General features: G+C 46.9%; 1 protein-coding gene across 2 annotated transcripts; it reads right to left on the reverse strand.

Moving 5' to 3' along the window:
* Positions 1-1,779: 1,779 nt before the first annotated feature.
* Positions 1,780-23,944, reverse strand: VPS33B (VPS33B late endosome and lysosome associated). Of its 2 annotated transcripts, none has more exons than XM_057542930.1 (23): positions 23,527-23,944; positions 19,888-19,968; positions 19,480-19,541; positions 17,999-18,048; positions 17,736-17,803; positions 12,202-12,247; positions 11,034-11,128; positions 10,632-10,736; positions 10,137-10,233; positions 9,835-9,912; positions 9,412-9,485; positions 9,024-9,110; positions 8,770-8,860; positions 8,481-8,555; positions 8,169-8,233; positions 7,993-8,047; positions 7,019-7,065; positions 6,296-6,428; positions 5,611-5,684; positions 5,016-5,117; positions 4,786-4,861; positions 4,567-4,683; positions 1,780-1,936 (listed from the first exon to the last, which is right to left on the reverse strand). In XM_057542930.1, the coding sequence occupies exons 1-23, from the start codon at positions 23,620-23,622 to the stop codon at positions 1,881-1,883; spliced, it is 1,830 nt and encodes a 609-aa protein (XP_057398913.1). In that variant the 5' UTR covers positions 23,623-23,944; the 3' UTR covers positions 1,780-1,880. The 2 variants fall into 2 exon arrangements, with proteins under 2 accessions (XP_057398913.1, XP_007194384.1); XM_007194322.3 differs by lacking the exon at positions 1,780-1,936 and adding an exon at positions 3,900-4,272 and having other exon boundaries at positions 23,527-23,942.
* Between the last annotated feature and the right edge of the window lie 79 nt (positions 23,945-24,023).

Raw genomic sequence — 24,023 nt, forward strand, 5'->3', positions numbered from 1 at the left:
GTCGCTGTGTGCGCGTACGCGCGCCTCTTTTGCCTCGCTTTTCTGTAGCCGGGAGGGGACGTCCAAACCTCGCGAGCCGGCAACCTCCTCGGAGTTCAGCCCGGCCCCGGCGCGGTTTTGATTCGAAGTGCGTGTCGCCGCCCAGAGACCGCCCGGTGTCCGGATCTCCCCGGCGTGGCGCGTAAACGGCCTTGCCGCCCTCAGCCGGCAGGGTGACATGAGAGGGATTAACAGAAAAGCCTGGCGCCATAATTTGTTTCCCTTGCTCATTCAGGCAGCAAGCCTGGGGACCGAGCAATTTCCCCAGATGTAGGAAACCATGACCTAAAGGGAAAGGGAAGGGACGGACACTGAACCCTGCTCACCGACCTGGTACCTTTCTAGACGAGTGATCCCATTTAATCTCCCCAACCATCCCGCTAGGTATTATCGCCATTCTACAAAGGGAACTGTCTCAAAAAGGTCTGAGTGACTTGCCCAAGTAACGACTGTAAATGAATGGAGATTACCTGGATCGTGGTTTTCTTTCAAATTGCCTGCATTTATATAATTATTATATAAAAATTTAAAAACTCAAAATCGACAAAGTACTTTTGTATCCTTGCTACATGCCTTAATGCTTATATATCACTTTTTCCTTTTTTCATGGTTGCATAATATATTGGCGTGTAGATTCATAATTCAACTATTTTGCCATCAATGGATATTTAGGTTGTACTTTCTACAAATAAATGTCTTCATACCTAAATCTTTGCATTTTGCATTATTTTCTTAGGGTTGGTTCCTACAAGTGTAATTACTTTATGCTCCCTCTCCAGACAGGTTGTATTTATTAATTTGCCCTCACCACCAAGGAAGTCTCACTGGAAGAGTACCCTCCTCACCCTCAGCAGTATGGAGTACTACTGTCCTTTTAAACCTCTTTGCTAGGCAAAAAGTGGCATTTCCTTGTTTGATTCATACTTGCTTGATAATAGCTGAAATTGCACATTTTCCCCATGTGTATTGGTCAACTGTAACTTCTGTGAATTCTCTTCATTTGTCTTTTCCATGAAGGAAAAGTAAAGGATGCCTGTTTGCTTCACCTTCCAGACCGTGTTTTTCTTACTTTTGGAAAAACTTCATTGGTGCTTTCAACATCCTTTAACTCATGAGCAGCGTGCCAAACATCTGCACCACTAGTATGTGGCCTGCAGGCACCACTTTTTAAATTTACCTGTGCTCTTTGTTGATTAACCTGAGAGTTTTCCAGAAAGCTTCAAAAACTTGTGATCTTCAGACAGGTTCCCAGGGCCACGGTTCTAAGTATCCAGAGATAAGACAATTTTGCTATCATGTGCTTTACACTGCAATTCTGAAGCTAAGTCATAGAACCGTTGGAAGATATCAATTCAGAGCACATACTCAGCATGTAAAACACTCTGTAATGTGTATAAAAAAGGATCATTTTATATTTCTAGTGAACAGTGCTGTTCTAGAATGCACTGCCACTGTTTATTCATTTGGCCATAGAATTTTTTCTGACTGCCACATATTCTTTCTACAAACTAACAGCCCTGTCAGCAGTGTCTTTGATCTTGCACACTAGCACGTAGCACCGTCAAGGTTCTAGCTAGATACTTGAGGTACTGCATTTTCCTTGGAATTTGCACTCATATAGCATTATCATTCTCCTATGGAAAGAATACTTTTTTTTTTTTTTAATTTTATTTATTTATTTTGGCTGTGTTGGGTCTTCGTTTCTGTGCGAGGGCTTTCTCTAGTTGCGGCAAGCGGGGGCCACTCTTCATCGCGGTGCGCAGGCCTCTCACTGTCGCGGCCTCTCTTGTTGCGGAGCACAGGCTCCAGACGCGCGGGCTCAGTAATTGTGGCTCACGGGCCTAGTTGCTCCGCGGCATGTGGGATCTTCCCAGACCAGGGCTCGAACCTGTGTCCCCTGCATTGGCAGGCAGATTCTTAACCACTGCGCCACCAGGGAAGCCCCGGAAAGAATACTTTTGATGATCCAACACCACAGGTTTGGATCTTTCTTTTAAGAAGTGGCATGCAAGGCAGAAATAGAGACACAGACATAGAGAACAAACGTATGGACACCGAGGGTGGGATGAACTGGGAGATAGGGACTGACATATATACACTAATATGTATAAAATAGGCAACTAATGAGAACCTGCTGCATAGCACAGGGAACTCCGCTGTACAGTAGAAACTAAGACAACATTGTAAAACTATACCCCAATTAAAAAAAAAAAAAAAAAGACGTGGCAGCACTGTGGATTGGGCAACAGATAGGAGGCAGAGCTTGGGAGGGACAGTTTTGCAAAAGCCCAGGCCAAAAACAAGTACCTCTGCCATGGGTATGGTGAGAAGATGAACCAGAAGCATTTAGAAATAATGGGTAAGGGGACCAGCTGCATGTGGGGGATAAAAAGAAAAAAATCTGAGGTCAAAGATATAATTTCTTTTTTTTTTTTTAATTTTTAAATTTTATTTATTTATTTGGCCTCACCGGGTCTTAGTAGCGGCATGCGGGACCTTTGTTGCCGCATGTGGGATCTTTAGTTGTGGCATTCGGACTCTTAGTTGTGGCATGCATGTGGGATCCAGTTCCCTGACCAGGGATTGAACTCGGGTCCCCTGCATTGGGAACACAGAGTCTTAACCACTGGACCACCAGGGAAGTCCCAAGGATATAATTTCTTGCATGAACAAAACTTGGGTAGGTGATGAGAATGTCAATTAAGGAAACAGATGAAGAGGAGCAGACTTAGGGATCCCAAGTGGGAACACGAGGTTCAGTGTGAGAGTTTATTTTAGACATGCTGAGTGTGAACTGCCCATGGAACGACCAGGTTGTAAATAATCGCGTGAAGCTCAGCAGTGAGACAAAAGTTTGGGATGGGCAAGTGGATAACAATAAAGGACAGAGACAGGAGATGCAACAAAGGAGGATACACAGAGAGAGGAACCAAAGGAGACGGAAGTGCAGCCTAGGAGAATGCAGGAGGACAAAAAAGTGTGTCATGGAAGCTGAATATGAGAATTACAAGAAGGTAAAGGGGATCATCAGTGAGATCAACTTAGAAGACAACCACTAATAGATGTGGTTAGTGTTCACACTTTTTAAAGGGTAAAGGGAAAGAAAGGTCACTAGAATCAGCACTTAGGAGGGCACTGGTAACCTTTACAGGAGCACAGTTTGCCAATGCCTGAAATTGCTCTAACAAGGGACACAATCTTTCATTCTGCAATAAGAAACAAAAGGCTTAAAATTCAAGCGACTCCTTAAGTTAAAACAATAGCAAGGGGGCTTCCCTGGTGGCGCAGTGGTTGGGAATCTGCCTGCTAACGCAGGGGACACGGGTTCGGGCCCTGGTCTGGGAAGATCCCACATGCCGCAGAGCGGCTGGGCCCGTGAGCCACAAGTACTGAGTCTGCATGTCTGGAGCCTGTGCTCCGCAACGAGAGAGGCCACAATAGTGAGAGGCCCGCACACCGTGATGAAGAGTGGCCCCCGCTTGCCACAACTAGAGAAAGCTCTCACACAGAAACGAAGACCCAACACAGCCATAAAATAAATAAATAAATAAATAAATAAATTAAAAAAAAAAAAAAATAGCAAGCTCATTTTTTCTAAAGTGTAATGAACCACAGAATTTTAGAATTGGAAGGGTGCGTACTGATCATCTATCTAATCCTCATTTTATGGTTGAGGAAAGTCCAGTACAGTGCAAGTTTCAAGGAAGAACCAGACCAGTGCAAGTTTCAAGGAAGAACCAGACCAGGCCCAGAGCTACTACCCAGTCCAGGCCGCGGAATACACGAAGCCCCTATGTAAAGCTCGCTCTGCTTCACCAGTAAACATGGAAGTGCCTGTCTAGAACTAAACATAATATTGATACATTGAGAGTAGAGGCTTTATTTACAATGATACTCAAATAGGATTTAGCAAAAGATCCTCTTCCTCCTTATCTCATCAGCATGGGCTGTACTTCATAAACAAAAAAGAAATATCCTGGGGGCAGGAAGTAAACTCTCTCCTCAGATATGTTCTCTAAATCCAAATAAGTTCCCTGCTCCCCAGCTCTTAGGAGCATAGTTGGTAGACATTTTATTAGCAGCTGGGATTCAAACTCCTGCATCCCACTGAGGAACATGTCCAGGGAAGACATCAACACTGGCCGGGAAAAGTTCAGGCTTTCACCTCACTCATGGCCTCCATAAGGCGAGCGCTGTTGGTGACTGCTGTCGTCAGAAAAATGAACCTGTACCCTAAGGAGTCAAAAGCACCACCATACGTGACTGAGAGCAGATTTAAGCCCCTACCACCAGCCATGTCAAGCCCCTCCAGTTCCATGGCCCTGGCTGGGTCAGAGCACCAGTTTATAGTCATAGATGTGTCAGTGCCATGCTCCTGGGCACAGCAACTTGCCACGCTTGGTGGAACTGGGCTTCCTGCTATTCAGCCCACAGCAAGATGGCAGTAAGTGGTACCCAGAGGCCAGTAAAGAAGCCTTCCTGAGGGCTGCCCTTTGTCCCCCAGATCCCGCGGAAGCCTCATCTCACCTTTCTCTCTGCCCAGGAACCGGAGGGCTGAGATCTCAGAGAATGTGCAACCACCCAAGAACACCACCAAGATGAGGCGCAGGGACTCGCTGGAAGCCTTGTCTTCCTTGGTCATGTCTGCAAAGACCAGACCAGACTCAGCTCTTCACCGGCACTACTGGATGATGCATCCGGCCCTCCTCTCGTTTCACCCCACCCCCACTGGGCAAGGCCACGCACCTGTGAATGCCAGCTCACTGCAGTTGAGAAGCCGCACCACTTCGTCCAGGCCCTGCCAGCTTTGCCGCTCCAGCACCTGGGAAGGCACAAGCGCTAGTTTCAAGTCTAGCAGCAGCCAGACTGTCACATTTCTTGCTAGTCACTCAGGTAGTTAAAAGTTGGGCCAGGCCCGGGACTAAGAGAAAGCAGAGAGCATGAAATATGAACAGGAGCGAGCCACTCGTTCTCACCTGCTCAATGATTCGGCAGCTGAGGGGCACGTAAGCACCACTGAACACATATGCCATGTCACGTGGCACCTTCAGATCATACTCGCCATCCACACGTGGGATCTAGAGGGCAAAGGGGACTGTATGAGGCAAGTGACCACTCAGCCCTCCAGTCCTTTACAGGGTCAGAGAAAAGTGGCAGACCCCTAAGAACAGTTCTTACTTCAACTAAAGTGAGAACCAGCAATAGCCTTGGAGGAAAAAAAAAAAAAAGAATCCATAACCAAAGATGAAAGCTGTTCAGTGCCTGCTGATTCTCTTGAATGAGTTTCCACGCTCGCTGGAAGGAGGGACCCCTTCTGACCCTTCAGCGACATGGGACATGTCTGTCACTGAAGCAGCACTCAGTGTATTCTCTGACATTGGTAGGTGTGAGTTGTGCGTTTATTAAATGAATGAACCTTTGTGTCTTGTCTCATTATTAAGCTCATGCTATAATGCTACCACACAAAAGGATCTTTATAAAAACAAAATGACAGAGAGGTTTTTGTGGGTTCAAAGCACTTCACGAAGGACTGACCCCACTGCCTCCCTTGTCCACCCCTGTTCTACATACCAGATTCAGCTTCTTGCTGATGGCGCGGAAATTGCTCCTCTTGGCCAGAGAACTGAAGGCATCAGTAATCTTTCCTGGGAAAGAAATCTGCGCTGGTTTCATCTAAGGTTTATGGATTAATGATGCTGCCTCAGGTGATACCACTCAGGAAATGACAGGACCCCCTCTTCTCAAATAGCAGGACCTATCACATCTGAAGATCCCCCTCAAAGCCGTTCACCTACAGTTCCCTGGAACTGATTAAGACAATCACCACCCTTCTCCCACCCGCAGTCTTCCTCCTCCTACAGGGTACCAGCCCTCTACTAAATGCAATCTACAGGGTGATCCTAGTTTACTGGTTAAGTGTACGGCCTTTGGAGTCAAATCTGACTTACTAAGGGGCCCTGAAGAAGTCACTTAACCTCCCTAAGCCTCGGTTTCCTCATGTGTAAAATGGAGATAATAAAACTTACCACATAGAAACTTTGCGAGGATTAAATGAGGAAGTGTATCTAAAAGGCTTAGCACGTCAGTGTTCAATAACTGGAAGCTGCTCTTACAAGCAGAAGTAGTGGCAGTCAGGACAGTAACAGTAAGGAACCACTTTCTCCTTCCCCAGCTCATTCTCTCCCCACCAGGGTGCTCTGCCCATTGAGAGAACAGCCGAGGAGGGTGAAAGGGGTTACCTGCACTCCCTGCTCACCTGCAGCCTTGTCCGTCACCAGCTTGCTCACTTTACTCTCCACGGCTGTGAGGGTGTCCCCCGGGGCCTGCTCCGTTAGGAGCCCAGCTCGCCGCAGATTGGAGAAGGTTAGCAGGTGCTCGGGGCCATAGCTCTGAAGAAAATGCAATTCAGCTCTCTACCAAGCATCCACCAAGGGCCTAGCACTGTTAGGTGATACGGAGGTGGGGGAGAGGAGGATTATGCGCTCTGTGTCCTGAACAGCGCACACTTGTTTGTGGGGAAGATTTTCATATCAGAAATCACCAAATGCCAAACAAAGAATAAAAGCAGCACGGAACAATTAAAGAGCACAGAAAGCTATCGATGTAAGGAGGTGGGGAAGGCTTCACAGAGGAGGTAGGACTTGAGAAGGACCTGGAAGGAAAGGTGTATCGACGCCTCGCAAGGTGCTAAATAAATGGAGAACCCAGGAGTAAGAACTCTCCACTGGGTCCAACAGCTGAATTGTTCAAATTCCCCCCGCATTGGCCACATAAGAGGGGAGCAGAGTGAAACAAGGACAGTGGGAAGGGTCTCTGCGTGTGAAAGGTGACCATCCCCACAACCTCTGAGAGGGAGGCTCATGGGAACAGGAGGGTGATGGGGACAGGAAAGGGACCGTTTCTTCTTTTGCCTCTTTCGAAAATGTCCAATGACCTCCCTCCACCAAGTTCCCTCAAGAACACGGTCTCCTGGCCTTACCTGCAGATACTGGGTTTTCAGGGATCGGTAATCCTTGGGGATCAAACCTGAGGGTAAGGAAGATAAAGGTTCATGAGCCAGTTGAGGTGTCCTAAAGTGTACAAACCAACCAACTAACCAACAAACCAACACTCGTCCCCCCACCAAAAAAAAAACCCTAGTCAGAAGGAAGGAGTCAGTACATAACATTAACCTTGCATCCTATGCAGTTGATTCTAAATTGACTCCTAAATTTAAGCTCGCTTTTTGAAAGATATAGCCTGGATCTGAGAGTTCCAAGGAAGAGCCCCGAGAAAGGGACACCGAAACGAAAGCTAATCTAATCCGTAGTGGGGGGTGGGATGCGGCAGGAGGGAGGACAAGGGCCTTCCCGTGCATTTCTCCCTGGCTATGGGCCAGTTTTCTGGGGAACTGCTCAACAGCTAGTGAGGAATAGGAAAAGTGTTCAAATGAGCTCCCAAAGTGCAGTCTTAAATGTTTTTCTCCACAGAGGTAAGAAGAAATGGACTTCCAACTACAATAAAGGAGATTTAGAATAAGCAAATAACGTCTTTGGGTAGAAAGCAACCTTAAAGAATATTTGCCAACTGGAAGACTTCAACACTCAAAACAAGTTGCCATGAAAGGCTGCAGAATCTGAGCTTTTAAAATGTTTATGAAATTGGTTTTTCCTGGACTGTATCTTGATTATGAAATCTTGTTGAGGGTAGGAGGCCAGATGGAATGATGAGAGAAATGCCGCTCAGCTCTACCCCTTTGCAGTCCTACGATGGGACAGGCCTTGTGCCGGGGGGTTGGGGAGGGTGGATGTGGTCCTGTTTAGGGCTGGAACAATAAACTACCTTATGACCTGGGAATGTTTCACCCAAAACAAAAACTGCTTTATTTTACAGGGGAAAGAATCCACGAGATTACAGGGGACTATCCCTAAGGTACAGCTTTTCAATCTGGCATCTTTGGTCCCTGGGGCTCACCATTCTCAGTGATGGACAAAAGGCACATGAGGCGAAGGCTTTCTATGGGTGACACCTGCACAGGAAGAAAGAGTCAAGGGGAATTCAAGTTTCATAACACACGTTCTCTCCTCTTGCTTCCGCTTGAGCCTCACCTCTAAACGCTGTTCCCAATATCTCCCCCCTTCCCGCCTCACCTGCCGGTCTATGTGCTCTTCAATGTAGTTGGTGCTCTCACGGATGCTGAAGCCCTCCAGCAGCGCTGCGAATAATCAGAGGAGAGCCTGTTACTGGGGGAGCGGCTCAGCTGTTGCCATCTATGCTAATGGGCGTCTGTCTCCTCATCTCTTTCTCCATCCTTGGGGTGGGTTAAGGGGCCCCCAGGGCTTCTAGCAGGAACCAACATTCCACACAGCCAGCATCAGCTGGAAAGAGCCAGAGAGCATCTTTTCAGGGCGGGCTGGGGCTGGGAGCCAGGGAAGCAGAAGCAGGAGAAGTAGCCAAGTCACCATGCTCAGTCTTGATGAGCTCCTGGAAGTCCTGCTTGGTTTTCTTCTTCATGATGGATTCACAGGCCCCGATATCTGCAGACAGGACAAAAGGGGAGCTGACATATACCTGGTTCTGGAAGAATGTCTCTTTATTGTCCAGAAGAATAAGGACCTCTTAAGGCAAAGTGCAGGAGCACTTCTTCCCACTTTAGACCAAAGAAGAGCACTATTTTCCACATGAACAGGGATCTCCTCCCAGATCTCCTCTGCAGGGATCCCTTTGCCCTACCCTCAAGCTGAAACCTACGGAGACTCAGCAGGCGGTGCTCCTGCTTCAGTCCCTTGAGCTCCTGGGACACGAAGTTCTTCATCTGCTTGATGTCCATGCCTCTCCGGCGCTGTGGGGACATTCCCATGAGGTCAGCCCCTCTGCCCTCAGATGTGAGCAAGCACTACCCTCCCTCAGTTCCCACCCACTGTAGCATCAGAAGGGGAACCAAAGGGCAGCAGCCTGGGGAGCCACTGAGGAAACAGACGGAGGACCTGGGCTGGGAGCCTCACATCATACTGGGCCTGCAGGTTCCGGGCCTTCTGGCTCAAGAAGCCAAAGACATTGGAGAAGTGCTCGTTACGAATCTCATTAAACACCTGCAAGGGGAATAAGACAGGAACAAATTACCATACAGACTTATACCTTGTTCCTTCCTGCCTCATCAGGGTAACAACAGCACAGGGAGAGTGCTCAGCTATTCTAGCAGAAGTACAAAGAAAGCTGAGCTGGTATCAGTCAGGACATGTCAAATCCCTGCTATGTGCTCTGAGTTGTGCTCTTAACTGGCAGGGTGTCCCTCCCTCCTGGGGACTCGGCCTCTCCTCCCAGTGCCGGGGCCCACAGCCTCATGGTGGCAGTGGCCCTGGGGAAATCCTCTGCTGGCACCCATGTGCTCACCTTGTCCTCGGCGTTGAGCAGCACCTTCAGACTCTTGTCAGAGGATGTGACTTCTGGGCCAAAGTCGACACTCCCTTTGAGAGCAGAGGAAACAGCTATGAGGATCTTTGATGAGTCCTTCCTTCCCCTCCCTTTCCTGAACTGCCATTAAAGGTCCCCCAGGGACTTCCCTGGTGGTCCAGTGGTTAGGACTCTGAGCTTCCAATGGCAGGGGCCCAGGTTCCATCCCTGGTCAGGGAACTAAGATCCCACAAGCCACAGAGCGTGGCCAAAAAAAAAGAAAAGAAGATTTAAACGTTCCCCCAAACTATTTGGAAGGCAGCAGTTCACTCCAAGCCTGGGTCTCTCCCACAAGTCCTGCACCCTCACCGTGGGAAGCCCCAGGAGCTGAGGACCCCTCCGTCTCGCCGAGATGCCACTTACCACACTTGACGCGGAAGGTGTCATCCACCAGGCCCTCGTAAACCACCTGGGAGCAAAGTGCCGTCACAAAGTCCACGTCTGAAACCAAGATCCCCGACCGTGAGGGTCCTCCCCGATGCAGCTTCCCACCCAGTTTGCTCAGTATCCACTCAAGTGCCTTCCATGGGTCCCAAGTGCCCACGCCCCCAGTCAACGCTGGCATTCACAGCCCCAACTTGAGGATCCCAGCTGTGCCACCATGTTTCCCATATTCCCGTATCTTCTAGGGTCGACAGATGAGAGGACTGCTGAGCATACTTTACCTCTGTCCAGGAGAAAGACATGTCCAATTTCTGGCCTTCGGCCCTTGGTTTCACCATCCTCCTCCTCTTCCAGTTTCCTCCACAATTCATGTGACATCTGCCAGGGCCCAAGACATTCGCAATCTTATGTCCAGGTCCCTTGTGCAGCCCCACACCTACAGAACCCAACCCTTTTCCATGTGATCCTTCTCCTTGGCCCCGAGAGGAGCTAATTATTAACAATATTATCTCTTCTACTCCCACCTGTTCCTACCCCTCCCCATCCTGCCCCACACCAGTGAAGGAGTCTCTCCGCCCCCAAAGATTCAGGGATGCTACCCAGAGGTCCCGGGCTCTTGCCATTCTGTTAACCACACAAGTTCTCCCCTCCGGGGACCTACTCCGGAGCAATGAAAGCAAGGTAAAGAATATACCTCACATCCCAGATGCCCATGAATAATCCTTGGTGATTAGAAAACAAGTGAATAGGGGCTATCAGGACACAGAACTGCTCACCTTAGCACATCTGCCAATTCCATAGCAGTTAGGGAAGGGTCCATAGAGCGTGCTGAGGAGGTGCAAGGCCTGTGCCACAGTGTTGATCCAACACTGATCTCCTTCCTGCAGGGACCACATGGGCCACAAAGATATGGATCAACCCGACAGATCCATCTGGAAAGTGGATAGGCCTAGAAGCCCTGCGCAGAAAGGCAGGGTCTGGGCAACGCTTGCAAAAGTCCATTTTCATTGGTCCCAAAGGAAGCCCCATGAACATCAAGCGGTAGTATTCCATCTCCAAATTACTATCACTCATGATAAATTATGAGCTGGAGGAAGGTTGAATCCATATTTCTAGCCCACAGGACCCCATGTCTGTCCCGACTCCTTGATGCCAAGACCCAAGGGCCCTGCATTTACCAGGAAGTAGTCTCTGAAAAATTCTGGTAGTTCCATGCTCAACAGATCCACATCAAGAGGCAACAAAGAGAAGGCCCATTCGTCACAGCTCACATCTGTGGGTACAGAGAGCATCAGCCTCCCTGCCGAAGGCACGTGGCTCCACCTTAAGAGGGAAGCTCCACTACAGCCATGCAGAAACTCCTGAGTGCCTGCCACACGCCAGGTACTGCACTGAGCATGGGATGCTCACAGATGAATAAGATACGGTCTCTGCCTGGAAGGGGCTCACAGGCTGATAAGGAAAGGAGACATGTACGTAACAGCCTGCAATACAGTGGGATCAGTGGTGTGTTTTCATTAGATCGCCAACCAAAAGTGCTGATGAAACACTCCTTCATTTATGCATTATTGGACAAATACTGACGGAAAGCCACCTATGTACGGCGCTAGGCTAAATACTGGGGACATGGTGGTAAACAGAATAGACATGCTCCTGACTTCTGGAGCTGACAATGTAGTGAGAGAGTACACACCAGACAAATTTAACTACAGTTATATGCTCCAAAGAAGTAAAACAGCAACCTATGAGCACAAACATTTCAGGGATCTAACCTCAACTACAGGTACAGGAAAGACTTCCCTAAAGAAGAGACATTTGGCTTAGAATTTGAGTATGATTTGGGTAGGCAAAAAGCCGTAGGGTGAGGAATATTCTAGGCAACAAGAACAGGTGTGTGAAGTCCCCATGGCTGGAGGGTAGTGAGTCAGGAGAGAGGAGCGGCACATGATGAGGCGAAAGGGCCAGGAAGGGGCCAGACTGTAGAGGCGCAGGAGGCCATGCTGAGGATTCTGGGCTTTAATCTGAGCCACTGCAGGATTTCCAGTAGGGAGGACGGTGACCAGCTTTGTGTTGCATGGAGGATGGAGTGAGGAATACATACAGGAGAGAAGGCACGATTTTTGCTTGTGGGAGTCTTGGGAGGTAAGAAGAGAGCATCGGTGATTTTCAACTATAGCCCCACTAGTGTTCTAATTTGGGGTCTTCCTTCCCATTCTCAGGACCCTCTCCTCCTGCCAGGCCAACAGGAATGAGGCAGGGAAAAGGAGGAGATGGGGACAGGGAACAACCATCACGGCCTTCTTGCACACGTCCTCCCCCTTTCCACTCATATCCGTCTCCTCTCACCTCCATAGATGCCCTCTTCCTCAAGCACCATCTCGCACGCATAAAACTGAAAGAGAAAGGGAAGCTGATTAGTAACCCCCTTCTCCATTCTTTCCATTTCTCTGGAGTTCCTCTGTGGTCACTGATGAGGACCACACTTATTGAACCCAGTGAAAAAGACAAGAGAACCCAGACTCTTAGATCTAGAAAGGACCACTGGAATCATTGGCCCAACGCTTTGTTTCCTTTTCCGCCATTTCATTCATTTATTAAGTCAATTGCTTTTTTCTCCCTGACTGGAAAAGCTTTACAAAGGAGAAGGTATTCAGCTGTCATGGAGGGGTGGGTCCTGCAGGCAGAGACAGGAAGCAGGGCGTGACAGTGCTATAGAAACAGAGGAGGAGGAGCAGGTGGAGGTAAAAAGCAATGGTGTGGAGAGAGGAGGGATGGAGTTCTGGTTAGGACATGTCCATGGGACCTCTGCAGACACCGAGGGAGGTCTGGACAGACAGCCTCGGGGGTTAAAGGCACATATACTGCATTTAAAGTGGATAGTTTGTCCAAAAGAACACACAGAGAGAAGAGAGCTTAGGACAGGACTCTAGGGAACCAAAATTAAAAGGGTGCACAGGGCTTCCCTGGTGGCGCAGTGGTTGAGAGTCTGCCTGCCAATGCAGGGTACACGGGTTCGGGCCCTGGTCTGGGAGGATCCCACATGCCGCGGAGCGGCTAGGCCCATGAGCCACAGTTACTGAGCCTGCGCGTCTGGAGCCTGTGCTCCGCAACAAGAGGGGCCGCGATAGTGAGAGGCCCACGCACCGCGATGAAGAGTGGCCCCCACTTGCCGCAACTGGAGAAAGCCCTTGCACAGAAATGAAGACCCAACACAGCCATAAATAAATAAATAAATAAATAAAAATTAAAAAAAAAAAAAAAAAAAAAAAAAGAAAAGGGTGCACAGTCCAAGATCGGGCAGAGAAGACCGAGAAAGAATACATAAAGAGGTGAGACTAGGAGAAAACAGCACCCCTAAATAGCACCTCTAAAGGCAGAGTTTCAAGGAAGAATGGGCAACAGTCTCAAATGCCAGAGAAGTTAAGTAGGAAGAGCATGACACAGACATCACTGGATTTGACAGCGGAGATCTTAGGCGACTAGATTAAAAGATGAAGGTGGACGTGAGGAAGCAGAAGTGGCAGCAGATAATTCTTCAGTCTGGCCACGAATTAAGGGAGAGTCGCTGTCAGGGACAAGAGATGAGGAGAGAGAACCGTTTAGAAAGGATAGATATGGTTGAAGATATAAAAGAGTCTACTTGATGAAGCAAGAGAGTGGAGAAAGCAGGCAGGGATGGGGCCAAGAACACAGGGGAGCCTCTGCTCTTAGATGGGGAAAGGCCAGTGTCTCGTCCTCTTTTATTTTTTTATTTTTTGTAAATTATTTTTTATTTTATGTGTTTTTGGGCCATGCTGCATAGCTCGTGGGGATCTTAGTTCCCCAACCAGGGACTGAACCCACACCCTTGGCAGTGAAAGCGCAGAGTGCTAACCACTGAACCACCAGGGAATTCCCTCATCCTCCTTTGAGACAGGTGGGAAAAGGGTGAAATATTTGGAGGTAATGAGGAAGAAAGTTGAGGGCACTTCTGTCTGATAATGATGATGACAATAATAATAGTGGATGTGTATTATTTGTTTCACATGTACTAGGCATTGTTGTCAGTGTTTTAAAAGCATTACCTCTCTTTTTTTTTTTTTTTTAATAAATTTATTTATTTATTTATTTATTTATTTATTTATTTTTGGCGTGTTGGGTCTTCGTTTCTGTGCGAGGGCTTTCTCTAGTTGCGGCAAGTGGGGGCCACTCTTCATCGCGGTGCGCGGGCCTCTCATTATCGCGGCCTCTCTTATTGCGGAGCACAGGCTCCAGACGCGCAGGCTCAGTAGTTGTGGCTCACGGGCCTAGTTGCTCCGCGGCATGTGGGATCTTCCCAGACCAGGGCTCGAACCCGTGTCCCCTGCATTGGCAGGCAGATTCTCAACCACTGCGCCACCAGGGAAGCCCAGCATTACCTCTCTTGATCCTCATAATAACTCTATGAGGTGTGGAAGATTAATGTTAGGTTCGCCTTATTTTACAGTTATACAGAAGAGTCCTATTCATCCCTCATTCATTTATGTCAGTAAAACTGAAATCCTATAGGCCTTTTTTTTTGGCCACGCCACGTGGCATGCAGCATGTGGGATCTTAGTTCCCCAACCAGGGATCGAACCCGCGTCCCCGGCAGGGGAAGCAAGGAGTCTTAACCACTGGACCACCAGGGAAGTCCCTATAGACCTACTTTTAATGCTAACTAATCGAATTCCATAGCCCAGTTTGAAAACTGCCAATCTTCATAATTAACAAAGGGAGTCTCAGGAAGAGAAACAGATTTCCTCTTCCCTACAGCTACTAAGGAAGACATCGTCCTATGATGGAAAACTAGGTCAAAGAATTTGATCAGATAGGGTGTTAGAAAGAAAAAATTCATAAAAATATCAATTTTCTTTTTCTGTGTGATATGGAGGCTTGTAGCATTATTTGAAACTGTTACCAACTTGTTCTATTCCTTGTTTAAACAAGTCTGTCCTTGGAAGTATAATTTGAAAAAAAGGGTCTTGTAAGACTCCAAAAACTAGAAATTACTGCTATAGCGCCTTTAATAACATTCAAAAGTATCCTGTAATTTTGATTGGTTATTTTACTCAATAATTTTCTTGCCCTAGTAATAATGTTATACTTGATATATTTGTATTCCTAAACAGGATAAATAGCTGTAAGACTGTGCCATCGGGACTTCCCTGGAGGTCCAGTGGTTGAGACTCTGTGCTCCCAATGCAAGGGGCCCGGGTACGAGCCCTGGTCAGGGAACTGGATCCTACATGCATGCCCCAACTAAGACCCCGCAGGCTGCAACTAAAGATCCTGCACGCTGCAACTAAGACCCGGAGCAGCCAAATAAATAAATAAACATTTTTTTAAAAAAGGGACTTCCCTGGTGGCACAGTGGTTAAGAATCCACCTGCCAATGCAAGGGACACGGGTTCAATCCCTGGTCCAAGAAGATCCCACATGCCGCGGAGCAACTAAGCCTGTGCGCCACAACTACTGAGCCTGTGCTCTAGAGCCTGCGAGCCACAACTACTGAACCTGCGTGCTGCAACTACTGAAGCCCGCTCGCCTAGAGCCTGTGCTCCGCAACAAGAGAAGCCACAACAATGAGAAGCCCGAGCGCTGAAACGAAGAGTAGCCCCCGCTCGCCGTAACTAGAGAAAGCCAGCGTGGAGCAACGAAGACCCAACGCAGCCAAAAAAAAAAAAAAAAAAAAAAAAAAAAATTAAAAAGTAAATAAATAAAAAATAAAAGCATTATACCTCTCTTGATCCTCATAATTCTATGAGGTGTGGAAGATTAATGCTATGTGCTCCTTATTTTATGGTTACACAGAAGAGTCCTATTCATCCCTCATTCATTTATGTCAGTAAAACTGAAATCCTACAGGGCTACTTTTTGTTTTTAATTTTTTTTAAATTAATTAATTAATTTTATTAATTTATTTTTGGCTGTGTTGGGTCTTCGTTGCTGTGTGCGGGCTTTCTCTAGTTGTGGAGAGTGGCGGCTACTCTTAGTTGCGGTGCGCGGGCTTCTCATTGCGGTGGCTTCTCTTGTTGTGGAGCATGGGCTCTAGGCACCCAGGCTTCAGTAGCTGTAGCACACGGGTTTCAGTAGTTGTGGCTCATGGGCTCTAAAGTGCAGGCTCAGTAATTGTGGCACACGGGCTTAGTTGCTCCGTGACATGTGGGATCTTCCCGGACCAGGGCTCGAACCCGTGTCGCCTGCATTGGCAGGTGGATTATTAACCACTGCACCACCAGGGAAGTCCCTACAGGGCTACTTTTAATGCTAACTAATGGAACTCCATAGCCCAGTTTGAAAACTGCCAATCTTCATAATTAACAAAGGGAGTCTCAGGAAGAGAGAGAAAATTCCTCTTCCCTACAGCAACTAAGGAAGACACTGTCCTGTGATGGAAAATTAGGTCAAAGAATTTGATTAGATAGGGTGTTAGAAAGAAAAACTTCATAAAAATATCAATTTTCTTTTTCTGTGTGATATGGAGGCTTGTAGCATTATTTGAAACTGTTACCAACTTGTTCTATTCCCTGTTTAAACAAGTCTGTCCTTGGAAGTATAATTTGAAAAAAAGGGTCTTGTAAGACTCCAAAAACTAGAAATTACTGCTATAGCTCCTTTAATAACATTCAAAAGTAACCTGTAATTCTGATTGGTTATTTTACTCAATAATTTTCTTGCCCTGGTAATAATGCTACACTTGATATATTTATATTCCTAAACAGGATTAATAGCTGTAAGACTGTGCTATCAATCTTCAAATGATCTTCAAAGGAAGATCACTGGTTCTTTCCTCTTATTCCTTTTAAATGATGAGAAAACAATATAAGCCTATGATTCCTCTAGACTTCTTAATAGAAACTGAAAGTCATCTCATTTAAAAGAGATAAGTACTATTATCAACTCCATTTTATAGATGAGAAAACTGAGACACAGAGCAGTTAAGTAACTTATCCAAGATCACACAGGTAATAGGTGCTAAAGCATGGATTCACAGCCAGACAGTTTGGCTTCAGTGTCTTTAGTCTTACTTACTGCTTCTATTTTCTTTAGAATTTTCTTGGGAAAATTGCAAAGGAATAAATCCCTGTCCTTTCAACTTTAATTTCTACCTGCTCTAAGTGTGGCATGCACTACTTGGTATAACTGTATTGTCCTACGACGGGCAATGTATAGACCTGGTACATCATTCCTCCCAATCAATCAGGTTGAGGATGTACCTACAATGCACCCCGCTGATGTGGGGATGACAGGGGAACTTGATGGAATCGAGAAACGGAGATACTATGACAGATCACCTAACACTTACTGCAATTATTGAGGTAAAGATGGAAGAAACCTAGCCTGGCTATGCTAATTCACTATGTGACTGTGGGCTTCAGTTCCCTCAGCTGCTCCAAGCTTAGAGACCATTTTACTGCACCCTGTGTAAGAAAAACCTCTTCCAAAGTACACTGGTATGGTTCTGATAACCCAAGGGCAGCCCAGCCACATGCCTTCGATGAGCATGGGGCGGGGGGTGAAGATTTATTGTGTTTGTTATTAAAGAGATATAGGGATAAAGTCATTGAAAAGCCATAACATTGTGCACCATTACTATATAGGAATTGGTGTTAGAAGGGATACATTGCAGGTTCTACTTCAAAAATGTCAATCTTTTCATTTAAAGAAATCTACGTAGAGGACACCTCTCACAACTGTACAATCTATATTTGGGGCAATTTGATGACAGACTCTGCTACCTTAATAAAAAAAAAGTGACAGGTATTTTACTCAGTCACCTATAATTTGCTTTGAGAGAGATATAGCTGTTGGCCCCTTACCCCTTCCCAGTCCCCAATCCTGTTCTACCCTATGTCATTTCCACCAGGGTCCAAACTCACCTTCTGAGGACTGAAGATCACTTTGTATTTCCGAGTTCGGCCAGCCATTTTGTCAGCATTGACAAGATCTACAGACAGAAAGGATGCAACCCGAAAGCCATGGACCTTTGTTAGACTAGAAGCAAGGAAGCAGAGAGCCTCTACGAGGAGTATGGCCTACCCAAACAATTCTTTTCTTATTAAAGGGTTCTTATGGCCAAGGTCCTTAGACCTTCCCACCCTGTCCCAGGTCTTAGTTATAATGAACACCATGGCACACTCACTGGCAATGTACCGCATATTCTTGATGCGAGGTCTGACCAAGAAGCACAATCTATGGGAGAGAAGGGGGAAAAACCTCAGTGAAGAAAAATCATGAAGTTGGTGATAGCAGCTTAGAAGAAACTTAAACAATGTCAACTCTTTCACCATTTGCTACAGTTCTCACCCCAGCCAAAGCCCTGCCAGCTCTTTTGGCTCACCACATACCAAACACACAAGACTCAGGACTTCCCTGGTGGCGCAGTGGATGAGACTCTGCGCTCCCAATGCAGGGGACCCAGGTTCAATCCCTGGTCAGGGAACTAGATCCCACATGCATGCTGCAGCTAAGAGTTAGCATGCCACAACTAAGGAGCCGGCGAGCCAAAACTAAGGAGCCCGCCTGCTGCAACTAAGGAGCCCACCTCCCGCAACTAAAACCTGGTGCAACCAAACAAATAAATAAATAAATATTTTTTTAAAAAATGAGTATATAATTAAGAGTTTAAACACACACACACACACACACACACACACACACACAAGACTCCCCCCGATAAAACAGGTATATCGTGGTGGGCTGGGGGCACTTATTGGCCTTATGGTGGACCCAGGAGTTCCTGCTCTCAAATAATTTACAGTCTATTGGGCAAAATAAGATGCATATATGTATGGAGTATATTAACAATCAAGTGTTAAAAAACAATACAAGAAAGTATATAAAATAGTGTTCTTCAAACTGGGGTTCATGGATGTATTCTCCATGTATCTAGGAGAATTTTTTCCTCTAAAGGAGGGTGTACATTACTTAAGTTGAGAAGTATTAAAAATAAAAACAAACACCAGACAACAGGCAGGATGTGACTGTGTGCCAGGTGAACAGGACAAACACTGAACCCCATGTAAGTCCAGAGGAGGAGAAAATCACCCCAGAATGGCAACTGAGAGCTGCGTGGAGGAGGCGGGGCTGGATTCTGAAGGCTGGGTATTTGTCGCAAGAACAGTGAGGAGAGGAGAGAATTTCAGGCAGAGTGGGTGGAGTGGCCAAAAACACGGAGGTACGTGCGCAGAGCTGGGAAGCACGCAAAAGTGCGAGCTGAGTAGTGGGCACGTGAAAGAGACCAGGCTGGAAAGGGGGTGAGAGGCCTCCCTGCAGGCAGCCTTGGAATCTATGACGAACAGTGAGGACCTCACTCGGTAAGTAAGGGAAGCCTTGAAGGTGCTTCAGGAGAGCCCAGTGAAAATATTTTTGAAAGATTAATCAATCTGGTTAGAGATGGTAGATTGGGTTAAAGAGAGAAGAGGACAAGGGAGGGAGAAACCGCAGAAAGGGAGACCAATTAAGAGGCTAAAGCATAACCTAAGGATGAAATTGTAAAAGAGGAGGGAAGTGAACCATGTCACAAACATCATGGTGCCAGATCTCGGCCAAGGACCGATCAAAGGCAAATGTGTAGGGACCTCCTCCAGCTTGGAGCCGAGACAGAGTCTCCCAGACACTCACTGTTCACTGGAGCTGAAGGCTGGCTTGTTCTCCACTTTGTACAGCTTGTCTACTTCATGTTGCTACAGAGAGAATCCAACAAAACAATGGACATAAGTGTGCTTGGAAACCCAAAGCCTGATACAATGACAGGGGTCTTCTGGAAGGGCTCCCTCCTATTTATACTAATTCTAGCAGTCAAAGTACCTCCCTGACAACCATCCCACTGAACCTTCCTCAAACTGTCAATAGAAAAACCAAAAATAAAACAATACAAAGAGTATCAATCCCCACTTGTCACTGCAACTCTGCCATCCTCTATTTACCTTATAAGGGTAGTCACTCTTCAGTAATATGTACTGTTCATCAAAAGAAAAACTGCTTAATAGGAAAGAGGGGCCTGATACATGTGGGGAAAGGGGCAGGTACCTTTAGGATGGAGACATTGGCGATTCGATCCAACGGGCTCATGAGATCTGCCTCAATGAACAAGTCCTTTTTTCCTGGAAGCTGAAGGAGACACAGTATCTTGGGTTACTCTCAGGTCACACAAGCTCCCTCGGCTGACAGCTCATCTAGCCATCCATTTAATAGAAGCACAGTCTCTGAGTTGGAAGGGCACTAGACCTCATCTACCCCAGCACCTTATTTATTGCCTATATCCACAGCTGACATTTCTCTACATATTCACCTATTTTGTCTTCTCATTTTCTGTACCAGTGGAAAGATATTTCACCTTCTTTCTAAGGTTAAGTCCTTGTCACTCAACCCTCCTGCTTGCCTGTGACCTTGTTCTACATCATTGCTCCTCTACTCCACTGCCTCTTCCACTCTGTCTCCTGATAACCCAATCGATTTCCTGCTGAACGAAGCCAAACAAAAGAAAACCGCGCCGTGTATCCTGCAGCCCCTCAACTAACTGCCAAATATCTCTTTAAATGGCATTTTTCTTCTAATTACAAAAATAACCTATGTTCAAGGCGGAAAACTTAACCCAGGACAGTCCTCACCCACACACCCACTCTCCCACGCCAAATCCCTGTCATCTGGTTCCTGCTTCATCACTCTTGATGCTGCTTTTTCATCTGTCCAGAGGAAGGAGAGGTCATACTGAGCAGAAGAGAGGGGGAAGTCATTGAAAGTTTCCTCTCAACTAGGCTTTGACAAATGGGTAGGATGTTGGCAGTGATAGATTGAGATGGCAATCTAGCAAAGGCCAGGGAAAGAGAACAGGTTGAATGGTAAGGGCAGAACAAGCAATTCAGTTTGCCTGATGGGTAAGGTACATGTAAGGCAGTAGTCCTCAACCAGGGCTGATTTTGCCCCCTAGGGCACATTTGGTAAAGTCTAGAGACATTTTGGGTTGTCCACCTTGGGGCAGGGGGTGTTACGGGCATCTAGTGGGTAGAGGTTAGGGATGCTGCTAAATATCCTACAATGCACAGAACAGTCCCACCACATAGAATTAAGCAGCCCAAAATGTCCATAGCACCAAGGCTGAGAAATCTTGATGTAGGGGAATGGTGTGAGACAAGATTGAAATCTTTGACAGGAATTAGAGCATGAAGGGTCCCAAATGCCAAGTTAGGGAGTTTGGTGTTGATCCTCTATGGAACAAGGAAAAATAGAAAGCTTTTGTACACTGAAGCATCCAATCAGCTGGGAATTTTCATTAGGTAAATCTGGGAACTGTGGGTAAAATGGATTGGAGACATGAGAAACTAGAGGTAAGGACTACACTTATGTGGTTAATGCAACAGTCCAAGCAGCCCAAGGACCTCCCTGGCAGTCCAGTGGTTAAGACTCTGTGCTTCCACTGCAGGGGGTGAGGGTTCGATCCCTGGTCGGGGAAGCGCGGCATGCAGCGGGGTGCGGCAAGAAAACAAAAGACAAACAAGCAGCCCAAGCCTGTGGTAATGAATGAGGACCTGATTTAGGCTGGTGGTGATGTGAACAAAAATAGGTTTTTTAAGAGATACATGGAACGTGTAATAGAATTTTTAAAAATACTTTAAAGAAATTAAGTGTTAACAGTGCTTGTATCTGATGGTAGGGTTATAAGTGATTTTCTTTTCTTTACACTTTACCTTCTGCATTTTCTAGAATTTGTTAGTGTTATTTTATAATCACCATTTTAAAAGTCAGGTGTAGGGCTTCCCTGGTGGCGCAGTGGTTGAGAATCTGCCTGCCAATGCAGGGGACACAGGTTCGAGCCCTGGTCTGGGAAGATCCCACATGCCACGGAGCAACTGGGCCCGTGAGCCACAACTACTGAGCCTGCGCGTCTGGAGCCTGTGCTCCACAACAAGAGAGGCCGCGATAGTGAGAGGCCCGCGCACCGTGATGAAGAGTGGCCCCCACTTGCCACAACTAGAGAAAGCCCTCACACAGAAATGAAGACCCAACACAGCCATAAATAAATTAATTAAAAAAAAAAAGTCAGGTGTAAGGAAATATCCACAGGACTCAGCAACTGGTTTAGTTAAGTGTGAGGACGGAAGAAGAGTCAAAGATGATTCTGAGGTTTCAAGCCTGAATAGCAGTGCCCATTAATAAGAATTAAGTCAGAGGAAGTTAGTTTGAAGAGGACATTACTGCACAGAAATCCACTCTGGCCACGTTGAGTCACCTTTGTGGGCAGCTCTTCCTCAGGTCATTCTATTTACAAGTTTCTATCCTTGGTCTCATTTACTGTCTTTCATGGGGATCTCACCTGAACTAGTGGTTCTAACTAGCATCTCTTTTCAATTTCTCAGACATTTGTTGGGTGTCTTTCATGTGCCAATCATTGTGCTACCACTACAGGACACATTACAGAGAAAGAAAATATGGTCCCACATCCCCTGAGGTTCTCCCAAGTCCCCATCTTTACCCCAGCTGCAATTTTACCTTTCTATCTGCTGATGTTACAAGCAGTATTTCCTACTAGCATCTTAACTTCACCCTATCCAAACCCAAACTACTCAACTTCCCCCACCAAAACTGTTCCTCTTTCTAATTCTTTTTTTCATTTCTATTCAATGTTCATGCAACAAATATTTATTAAGCACATGCTAAGTGCCTGATTCTAAGCTAGGTACTCACTAGGTATACATGTTGAACAAAATAGGTATGTCCCTGTCCTCAAGGACCTTCCAATCTAGTGGGGAATATGAACATTAAACAAATGACTATATACGTAATCCATTAAAATTACAGTAACAGCATTACTTTCTTATTAGCTCAAGTTAAAAATGTCAAACTCAGCTTTGCTTCTCCCTTAACCTTTACGACCAATCAATGCCTTTTGAGTCTTTGACTCAAAAAAACCCATCAATTCCTTTCATTTCCACTGCCACTAATTTTGTGTGGGCCTTTATTACTTCAATCTGATCTATAGTCTCCTCACTGGCCTTCTTGTTTTGCCCATTTATCCAACTTCACAATGGCTATTAGAATCATCTTCAAGTACTGTTTCATGTCACATATTGGGGAAAATTTTTCAGTAGCTGCCTAATGCCTATTGTGTAACTTCTCATCCCTCTCTTCTCGGTATTACATGCCTGTCCTTCCCTGGTTCCTCAACTTTGCTCCTACCGGTCCATCTGCCTGGAACATCCTCTCCCATCTCCAAGGAAAATAGGCTTATCTTCACACTGCAGCTCCTGGAAACTCCTAGATCACTCCAGCTAGAAATGATTGTTTCAGGCACCCTAGCTGTCACTCGTTCACCACATGATACCCTGTGTGTGGTAATTTGTGTTTCATACTGCTCCCACTGGAATGTAAGAACCCTAAGGACAAAGTTGTCTTAACCACCTTTCCATCCCAGTGATGCCTGGCACTAGTGGTGTCTCCCTTGTCTGTATGAAAAAAAAAAGCGGGGAAGGGGGGATTTCCATTAACTCTCTGGCCAGATCGTCCCAAGTTTTCCTCCCTGAGTGCTTCATTTTGGACCTGCCACAGAAACTGCAAGGACAATACCAAGGGCCAAGAGCAAGACCAAGGGAGCTCAGTAAGAAAGAACTATGCATCCAGTGAGTGCTGGCTGTTGATACAGTAAAGGCCCCCAGCGTGGCAGGCACTGACCTGCTCCAGCAGATAGATGAGCTGGTCTCGGGCCAGCCTCTTGAGCATGGAGAAGTCAGGCAGCTCTGGGGCATCCGGCCGATGGGGAAAAGCCATGGCAGCGGTCACCTGGGCCGCAGGGTGGAAGAAGGCGGACGCCCTCCGCTCTGAGAAGGCCGGCAGCGCCCCAGGGTAAGCGCAGGATGGCTCTCCTTCAGGTAAGGGCACGGACTTCGAAAGAGCCCCCGAAGGAGCCCTCGCTCCTCAGCCACACTGGAGGAATGAATGGCCACCTCCTGGCCGGACAGCCGCAGCCTCGGGGGACCTCACCTCAGGCCTGCAGCCACTTTGTCCCACCCCACCCCTCCCGGTCCACTCTGCCGGTCCGCAGGATTAGGGTCTACACCTGCAGAGATACCCGCCTCCTGCCAAAGAGAGGGACGACTTCCTAGACCGCCCGGAAGTCCCGTGCACTCGCCCTGCGCTCAGCATATCCGGAAAAGGACGGCGTCCTGGAA

This window comes from Balaenoptera acutorostrata, chromosome 3, assembly GCF_949987535.1.
Source record: "Balaenoptera acutorostrata chromosome 3, mBalAcu1.1, whole genome shotgun sequence".
Lineage (NCBI taxonomy): Eukaryota > Metazoa > Chordata > Mammalia > Artiodactyla > Balaenopteridae > Balaenoptera > Balaenoptera acutorostrata.

Excerpts from the sequence above, each read along its gene's own strand:
- VPS33B (XM_007194322.3), bottom strand. The coding sequence starts at position 23,622 with ATGGCTTTTCCCCATCGGCCGGATGCCCCAGAGCTGCCTGACTTCTCC. Across the intron at positions 18,049-19,479 it reads GCCTTCAGCTCCAGTGAACA|ATTGTGCTTCTTGGTCAGAC; the intron begins GTGAGTGTCTGG and ends TCTCTCCCATAG. Across the intron at positions 6,429-7,018 it reads TGAAAACCCAGTATCTGCAG|AGCTATGGCCCCGAGCACCT; the intron begins GTAAGGCCAGGA and ends CATTTTCTTCAG.